General features: G+C 40.2%; 1 protein-coding gene across 1 annotated transcript; it reads left to right on the top strand.

Moving 5' to 3' along the window:
• Nucleotides 1-2,952: 2,952 nt before the first annotated feature.
• On the top strand, nt 2,953-9,071 carry LOC121944234 (cytochrome P450 1A1). The gene is made up of 8 exons (XM_042487963.1): nt 2,953-3,016; nt 3,168-3,469; nt 3,557-4,177; nt 4,987-5,110; nt 5,236-5,325; nt 8,224-8,347; nt 8,432-8,518; nt 8,677-9,071. The coding sequence occupies exons 2-8, from the start codon at nt 3,200-3,202 to the stop codon at nt 8,957-8,959; spliced, it is 1,599 nt and encodes a 532-aa protein (XP_042343897.1). The 5' UTR covers nt 2,953-3,016; nt 3,168-3,199; the 3' UTR covers nt 8,960-9,071.
• The last annotated feature ends 676 nt before the right edge of the window (nt 9,072-9,747 follow it).

Here is a 9,747-nt window from a genome sequence, read left to right as displayed (position 1 = left end):
GAACAATGTGGTCACATAACTTTGTCTGGTGCGCCTATTTTAATCTTGGCTGTCTGGAAATACACACATCCCTTTGAGAATTATCCCTGGGGACAACACAGTCTCTGTAATTAACCCTTGTTAAACAATGAAAAGATCAGCAGAACTGTAGTTGGGGAGTGATGCAAACAATGTGGAAACCAGCTTCCCATACTAATGTGTGTAGCTCCATTTTATCAGTTGACTTGAGGCTTGTGAAGGCAGTGGGTTTGAGTTGGTTGTGCAGTATGTTGTGAAAACTGGAGCATTAACAATTTATTCATCCAAATTCTGCTTGTCCATGCATGTCCGTCTCAACAGTTTTGTGCAAAAGTTTTTGGCCGTAGTGAAGCCTAACAACTGATATTTATTTTTGATAAAAACATGCAGAATTGTTATTGTAGAGCAAGTAGGAGTCTGACTGGTTTAGTTTCATTGAGCACGTTTTTAGCATTTTGTTTGTGGGTTTTACGGCTATAACACTGGTGTTAGTTTCATGTTTGAAAATGAGCAACACATTTCTCCTTGTGGACACTTTACTCACTATTCTGGCTCCACAGAGTCAGTGTGTGTGTCTTGGCTCCGTCTGCCAGAGCTAATGACGAGACCAAACTGCCTCGGCATGGAGGGGACGTGGACCAGCGGGTCAAAGGAGCTGTCGCTCGGCCTGACAGCACGGGGTGTCTCACAGTTGAGCTTGAGCTAAATTGACGGTTCGATGGAGAGTGGGAAAGGAAGGAGAATGAGAGGAATGAAAGATGGAAAGAGAGAGATAGTGAGAGAAGTGGGGAGGAGGGTGTAATACATTCATAGAGAGAGGGATGAAGGCATGGGAGAGAAGGTGGGGAAAATAGTGGTGAGAAGGAAAGGAGAGAACTTGAGGAAAAAAAAGAAACTGATAGCTCCTTAACTGGAAACATATCTGTCAGTTATTTAAAATATTATATTGTCGACAATGGACAATTTTGTAACACACAAATTATCATTGACAGATGTTTATAAAGCCATGGCAACAAAACTTCGAACTTAATGACTGTTGTTGGCAATCAGTTTCCATACTACAATGTATAACCAGCAGCTGCATGAACAGTGAAGGCTGCAGTGTTTTGACTAGTCTTTCATAAGGTGTGTCAGAGAGGTATACATTCAGCTTTTATTTAATTTCTAATTTTTATTTTTTTTAATCAGAAAGTAATGTTGTGGTAGGTTGCAATATATTGTGAGGTATTTCTGTTATTTTGTCCACCCTTCCTGAAGTGTTGTGGTTGTGATGATAGATATGCATGAAGGCTGAGGGCATGAACCTTAGTCCAAACCGTAGGGACAATGAAGTCAATGTAGGTAGATGGATAGCGCCCCCTTGTGACACTTTACAGACATTACATTATTTATTAAACAATTCTGAAGTCTGCATGAAAGGTGGAAGTACTCTGATTCTTTACCTAAAACAACATTTTGTTTTATTTATTTTACTGATTAGTCAAGTTGTGTTACGGTGAATTCATGAAACAAACTTTGTCTTCCTGTTAACTTCAGGATTGTTTCAAGGTTTTCCACATGCCTTTTAAAGCACTCTATGGTCTAGCACCTGCATACACCTGCAAACTTTTATGTCACTATGTAGCTGCACAAAATCTCAGATCGTTTGACAAAAACCTACCAACAGACTCTTGATCGAGACTAACAACTAAAGGAGACTTTAGGTGCTTTTGTTGTCAGGGACCCAAAACTTTCCTTTAGATCACTACTAAGTACTCAATTTTATAAAATTGCTTTTCTTCCACATTGTTTACAATTGTTTGTTGTTGGTGGGTTCTGTTTGTTTTTTTGGGTTGGGTGGGGGCTGATATATTATCCTGTGTAATCTGTGAAACATTTTGTAACACTGTTTTGAAAGGAGCTATTTAAATAAAATTGTTATTATCAATATTATTATACCTCCACAGAAAAAAAATTGATTTACTGATTGATCAGGGACTACGCATAACAACCGTAAAACTCATCAAAACATCTGTCTCAATTTGTGTGGTAAAATGCACATGCATTTCTGCTAAAACCTAGTTTAAACTGAACTGAAAGTGAAATCTAAGCTCTCTTTAAAGCCAAAATCTAATAATAATTATTTATATTATAATATTTTTTTTTTAGTTTTGTTTTAGTGTAAACGCGTGTGTTTGGGAAGTAGTGAGCATACAGCTGGATTAACGAAACTTTGATTATACTGTATGTGTTGTGAACGAGTTTGGTAACAGATGTTTTGATGTAGTTTTGCTGTTGTTGGTCCTCAATAAATCAATAAATAAATGAATCTAAATCTTCACCCGTTTCCATGGAGGCATGCAAGAAAAACAAGGTTAAGTTTTCTTCTTGAATTATAGGCATGACTGATTAATAAACAAATAGTCATTTTTGTGGCCAAAGTACTTCTTTAAACAAAAGTGCAAATAACACAACATTTTATGCCATACAATTAAAAAGACAAAAGACAAAAATTCGTGAATTCAAAGTGAGCATTTTTTGAAAATGTATAACACTTTAAGGGTTTTCGTAGAAAATGTTTGTTTTGTTGAGATTTTTTCCATCAGTGTAAATTTTGAAACACATATAAGCCCTTGAAAATACTTTTCAGAAACCTACGCGCTGCAACAAACAGCCTGCATTTTTGTGAGGAACAGAGGGAACAGGAGAGGAGGGGCCCTTGTTGTGAATGGTTCCGGTCTGCGGTCAAATGGGCCGATGCGGTCACTGGCTGGCCGGGATGGGCTCGTCGTTCACCCTGAGCCAAGTTTCTCGCCGTGTGTGCCTCTCTATTGTGAGCGGGCAGCAGCTCCCTCTGCAGGGGGCCCGGTCGCTGCTGAAAGGGACGTCCCGTACTGTGAACTACTCTCACCAACAGTTTCCCCGAGGATCAGACCTCGAACTTCTGCCAGCTGAGTATTTTGGTCTCTGCTCTCCTCTCTGTTGTCCAGCTCTCTACACCTACAGAGGATACTACAAGGTGATTTTTTTTCTATCAAAAATAGTTTGCCAAATTTTGTTCTTTCTCTCTGTTATTGTTTGTTTCTTTATATTTTGAGCATCAGTCGCAACTTCTTCACTTGCGTAATTTAATTTAATGAGTTTTTCCCTCCACCTTTGTTTTTTAACAGTCTCTCTCAGGTTTTAGAGTTTACCTGGCAAGATGAGACTAACGTATGGGACTCTGCCCGTCAAGGAGAACTCTGGTGCCTCTTTGTCCAGTGTCACTGTTGCTCTGTGTCTTCTCACCCTCCTCCTGATGGCCCTTAGGGGCCGAAAGAGCCACCACAACTACTCCCGATTGGACCACACAAACTATCCCCCTCCTCCTGGCCCCACGCCGTGGCCCCTTGTCGGCAATCTGCTCCAGATGGGGGACCAGATTCATCTTTCTCTAACCTGCTTGAGGCTCCAGTACGGCGATGTTTTCAAGGTATAATCATTAAAATCTGTTTAAAAGTTTTAGCCGGTCAGTGGAAGTGTTTATTCATTAAATCATTTGTTCATTCCTTCACTCTAGATGCGTCTGGGCTCTCTGACTGTTGTCGTCCTGAGTGGATACACCACCATCAGACAGGCGTTGGTTCGGCAGGGAGAAGCTTTTGCCGGGCGTCCTGACCTTTTCACCTTTTCTGCCGTAGCCAACGGGACCAGTATGACCTTTAGTGAGAAGTATGGACCGGCCTGGATGCTCCATAAGAAGCTGTGTAAGAATGCCCTCAGGTCCTTCTCCCAGGCTGAGCCCAGAGGATCTGGTGCCACCTGCCTCCTGGAGGAGCACGTCTGTGCCGAGGCAGCTGAGATGGTGGAGGTGATTCGGGAACTGGCTGCTGCGGAAGGGGAAGTTGGCCACGATACAACCGGCGTAGATCCGGTGAAGGCTCTTGTAACCTCAGTGGCAAATGTTGTCTGTGCCCTCTGTTTTGGGAAAAGGTACGACTACAACGACAAGGAATTCCTCACTATTGTTCACATCAACAACGAGGTCCTGAGGATTTTTGCAGCTGGGAATCTGGCTGATTTTTTCCCGGTGTTCCGCTACTTTCCAAGTCCATCTCTGAGGAAGATGGTCCAGCACATCCGCAGGATGAACGGATTCATGGAACGGAGCATTGAGGAACACATCAACACCTTTGATAAGGTAAGGTGGCTGGCAGGAACACTTTTCGACCAAAATTTAGTTTAAATTGACACAAATTGCAAAATGAAATGCAGAATCACACACTGAGGCATCACAGCATGATCAGCCGCGGATATTTTGCAGGATGCGGTTGTGTTTTGATTTTACTTCTGCACAATAGATGGCAACTGCTAAAAATAAGTAGAAGAACAATTCACAGTTGAGGGTTTCCAAGGACGTGCAATTAAAAAAAGATACTTTTGGAAAAAAAGGGACAAAAGTTTCACATTTCTTCATAAACGAAGCCACCGACAGTACTGTTTTAATGACAAACCAATCACTGGTTTGTTATATATTATCTTCAGCCAGTCTATTGCACAGTGACCACAAGATACAAACACAATATTTTGTTTATCATGTGGAGGGTGTGTCTGTTAGTGTTGCTTTCTTCATATCTGTCCCACTAATTTGCCGTTCACTATTTAATCTGACATTGCACTCATACAGTAGTAGCTGTGAATGCAACTGTAGCCAAAAAAATAACAAACAAGTTCCCTGGGAGGGACCTTTGTTCTTGTGCAGAGTGGCTAAAATGTTCGCACGAACTCTAATTAGGAATTAGCATCCCACTGGAAGGCACGCGTCGTACCATAACTGATTACTGCCCTTTCCCTAATAAACTTTGAACCTCTACATCTGCATTATAATGAATTTCCCAAAAGTCAATACAGATAGCTGGATGTTTTAATAACAATGATTTAAGAAGAACAACAACCGGAATCAAATGTTAGATTTACTGTCATTTTGTATGTGTGTATGTGTCATTGCAGAACTGTATCAGAGACATTACAGACGCTCTGATTGCACTTTGTGAAGACAGAGAAGAAAATAAGGATTCGTCCGCCCTCTCCAACTCTCAGATTATTCACACTGTCATAGACATCTTTGGAGCAGGTGAGCCACACAGGAAGTGTCCCCTATGTTATCACTTATGACAAACCGTGACATTCAGCGATCATCTTGATAACCTTTGATTACCCTCCTTTGACTGAGGTGGTATTGTTTGTGATTTTCTGAAGGATTTGACACCATCATTGCTGGTTTACAGTGGAGCCTGTTGTACCTGATCAAGTATCCTGACGTCCAGGACAGAATACACCAAGAGATTGGTACTATTTTTTTTTTTGACTAAGATGAATCTCTAACTGGCATATTCAGTACTTTCAGAGTATTGCCGCCAAGAGAAAGAATGCATGCTATGCTGAAGAGCGAGGGCCCGTCCAGTGTCTGGTGTCATGAATGACTCATGCTCATTGTCCAGGAATAGAAGGTCGCTCATTAATGATTAACACATCACTAATGAGCCAACAACTGTGGCTGGTGGTTTATTATTGATGTGCCAAAACTACTAAATTTAGTGAAGAAGGTGTTGCTTCACATACAGAAGCTCTTAAGATCTGACATAAAAGAAAGATCCAGAGATTAATACAAATGTAGCTGTCATCTGTTCAAATTTGTCCCAAACAAGTATTCATTAAGTTGTGAAGGAAACGAAATGAATACTTCACCAACAAAATGATAATTTTTATCTCATTTACTCACTCTCTGTGAAATTGAATTTCACATGTCTCATTGGGGAATGAAAAATCAAAACCAAAGACATTTCTTGATGAATTGGGATGAAATGGCGTGTATTAAACAACAGCAACATATAGAAACCGCAGTTTACACACTCACTAAAACCTTACTGTTTAAACTGCCTCTGCTTAACCCTACAAAACCAGAGCAAATTGGTTTGATTTCTTTCAAAGACATTGAAAGAAGACAATAAGCAATTTAACAAGAAATTACCCCCCCAACAATAGCACAAAATCTGTCAAAAAAAAGGTTTAAAAAAGCCAAGAAAATTACCTGAAAATCATTTTTAAAAAAAGACCTGAAAAAAGTTGAAAAGAGAAAAGATCTTAAACATAATTATAAGAACTACAAATATAGTTGATACATATAAATTTTTGTAATATTCTAAATCAATTCATTACTTGCAATTTGAAGGACATTTAATTATAAAGGTGCTCAGTACCGTTTTTTCCCATATTTTTGAAAGGAATCAAACCAAGTTGCTCATGGTGCAAAGGTCTGAATGCTTGTGGAAGCCATCTGAATCCAGCACAAGAAAACTGATGTCGATCCAGGTTTCAAGGCTTAAACACTCTCATGCAATCATGGACAACACGGCTTGACAAGTGTGTGTGTTTGAACTCTGCTCAGTGGAATGCGTGAGCAGAGTTTGTAAAAAAGTTTTTGCTATATTCTATTTTTTGCTGTAAATTTATCAAGAATTTTTGTCAGTTTTTGGACTCCCTGTTCCCTGTAGAGGTATGCTAGTAAAACAAAGTTTTCTTCAGGAATTCAGTGTTACATAGGGTGAGTAAGTGATATACAGATGGTCATTTTGTTGGTGAAGTATTCCTTTGACTTTAGCATTAAGTGAAAATGTGTCTCTTTGTAACATAAATCATCATTACATGAGTAGCCTGGCATACGATGACGTTTATGCGGAAGTATCAGAATTTTAGGACGAATCAACATAATAAAAGCTCAACAATGGCCAACCCGAGTGCCGTTCCCAGGCAGACACAATCCGACAGCCACCAGAGAAACTCACAAAAGATTGGTCCAATTTGCTGACGCCAGAGCCACTTTTGAAGTGGGTTGACAGAACTGGTGCTGTCTGTTCTGAGGCACGTTGCTTTTTCACAGAGAGAGAGAGAGAGAGAGGGAGAGAGCGAGAGAGAGAGAGACACTAAGAGGAGACAAGATGAATCAGAGAGGGAGGTACAAACAGCCAGAGAAAGAAAGACAGACAGAAAGAAAGAAAGGTTAGAGAGTTGTTCCAGACCAACACAAAGGCGGTAACACGCAAGGCACACTATGTGAACGCACATAGTTTGAAATCCTTCACTTACTCATCGCTTCAATTAATTGTAATAAACACAATTAATTGTCTGTGAAGCTTTTATTCTGCTGTTTACAGTAAAGCTCACCACTTTACTGGAAAACTTTTTAGTGAATGAGTGAGTGATTTTTAATTAATTTAAAAGATGAGCACTTGTTCAGCCAGTGTAATTATCTGTGAAGTGCATGTTAAAAACTCAAAACATTCAACACATCTCAGCCCCCATGAGCTCTGGTGAACTGAAAAGTGCTGCTAAAGTTTACAGACGGTGAACTTTTGACTTGTTTTGAAGTCTGCAAAGAAAACTAGTGACAATGCAATTTTAACAGAAACCTGTTATATAACTTAAGAATGATTTGCTGTCATTGTACACCGACACATTAAGGAGTCTCTTGGCCAAACACGGACCTAACCTGCATCCTAGTTCAGGGGCTCCCCCCCCTCAGGATCCCACTCAACCCATGAAGTCTGTAAACACATGGAAAAAAATCTACTCTTTCATATGGGAGCCTGCTCTTTGCTTCCCATGTAAATTTTAAGCCAAACCGTTATGATTTCTCTAAACCTAACCACATGCTTTTGCTGCCTACATGTAAGGAAGTAAACCTAATCATGAAGTGCTCTAAGTTTATTTTGAAAAAGTGAAAATGAAAGTATATTTTGAAAAGACACAATGCGTGTAACAGATGTAAATAGACAAGCTGTCCTGGAACGTCTGAAACAGATGCAGGAGCGTTCCTAATGTGTCATATTTAGATGCGTACGTCCGTTCACAAAGAGGCGGTACTTGTCGAGTTGAGAACGTGTTAGTGTGTGAGGATAGATCATTACATTTGGGAGAGAGGTTGGAGGGCCCTCAGATCTCTCAGAGAACCTCTCCTTGGCCCCCTTCTTTAGCTCAGAAACTGAGGTGCCGATTATGTGTCGGAGGCATCAAAGAGCACCAAAATTCAAGATTAGTAGCACAGAAATTAGATTAGATTGAATATTAGATTAGATTACTAATCTAAACTATTACTAGATTAGAATATTAAAGCACAAAAACCTGACTTTTGAATCGTAAAGTTTCCTTGAAATTCTAATGGGTTTTAGTGGGTTTTGTCTATTATAGATGATCACATTGGTGCAGCCCGACTGCCCAGATTTTCAGATAAGCCCAAGATGCCTTTCACGGAGGCGTTCATATATGAAGTGTTTCGCCACGCCTCATACGTCCCTTTTACCATTCCTCACTGGTAAGACAGTTATTTTGTCTACAGTACATTTATTTGCACAGTTGTGTGTATTATATTGTAAAATACTGGTTTTCTCCTCTTCAGCACCACGAGAAACATCACCCTGAATGGATATTTCATTCCAAAAGACACATGTGTCTTCATTAACCAGTATCAAGTCAATCATGACGTGTGAGTTGTTGAAAGTGATCAACACGACATTATGACTTTGAATTTATATACTGTGTCATTAAACAGTAAAGTTTTCTGATCTTCTTGTCAGTTATGAAGAATGCGTTATTTTTTGTTTGATTGCCTCGTTGATATTCATGTTTTTCACTCTGTCCCAGTGATCTTTGGGGTGACCCGGACACCTTTCGCCCTGAGCGTTTCCTTGGTCCCTCAGGACTTCTCAACAAGGAGCTGACAGAGAAGGTTCTCATCTTTGGCATGGGGAAGAGACGCTGTCTCGGTGATGGTTTTGCACGTTTGGAGATGTTCGTGTTTCTCACCGCGCTGCTCCACGGGCTGCGGATTGCAAATGTTCCAGGGCAGGAGTTGGACCTCAGCACAGATTTTGGTCTGACTATGAAACCACGTCCGTACAGGATTACCATCTCCTCGAGGTTTTAGACCAAATGATGCTCTATGTGGATGTTTTGTAACATCACAACACAATATCTTATTATTTTTACTATTATTATTATTATTTTTAGCCACCTATTTGGCTAACTTTAAAAGGAAAGTTCACCCCAAAATCAAAAACACAATTTTTTCACCATACTCGTTGTGCTGTTTATCAGTCTGGATCTTTCTGGTGCGAGTTGTCGAGTGTTGGAGATGAGAACAGACTGGCTTTGAGCACCACACGCTGAATGCCATCCAGTTCCATTATATTTGAGCAAAGGCAAACATTTATTGATTTTTAGGTGAACTGTCCCTTTAATAATGCCACAGAGCTACAGTACTTCTTATGTTATATTATTGTTAACAGACAGAGATTTTTTTTGACAAACGTGGTACACGCATGAACAACATGCTGGAAATATACTGTATATACAAATGTGTTTTCGAAGAAAATTAGCTAGAAATAGCATTAAATATGAACTAACCTAATGTTTGCGCTGAACATTTATGACAGTGGAGGGTCATTCAAAGTGCTTCTGTGCCCATACTTTGAAAGGGTAGAGTCCCTCCGCCTTCCTGTCCCACCACATTAAAAATGAAACTAGCTTGAAAACAGCCCCTCATTAAAAGCCTTTATCTTAAGTTATTAGTTACAGTTAAACACTGAGGGAGGGAGAGAGAGGCTGTTTCAGATTGGCGATCAGCGCTTCGGGCCTCAAACTGTGTTCACGCAGGGTTCATCCTGACTCTCGTCGGCCCTCTCCTCCTCCTCCTCGCTTCAACTTCTCTCCTCC

The sequence above is a fragment of the Plectropomus leopardus genome, chromosome 6, assembly GCF_008729295.1.
Source record: "Plectropomus leopardus isolate mb chromosome 6, YSFRI_Pleo_2.0, whole genome shotgun sequence".
NCBI classification, from domain to species: domain Eukaryota; kingdom Metazoa; phylum Chordata; class Actinopteri; order Perciformes; family Serranidae; genus Plectropomus; species Plectropomus leopardus.
This window is presented reverse-complemented; position numbering and strand designations above follow the sequence as displayed.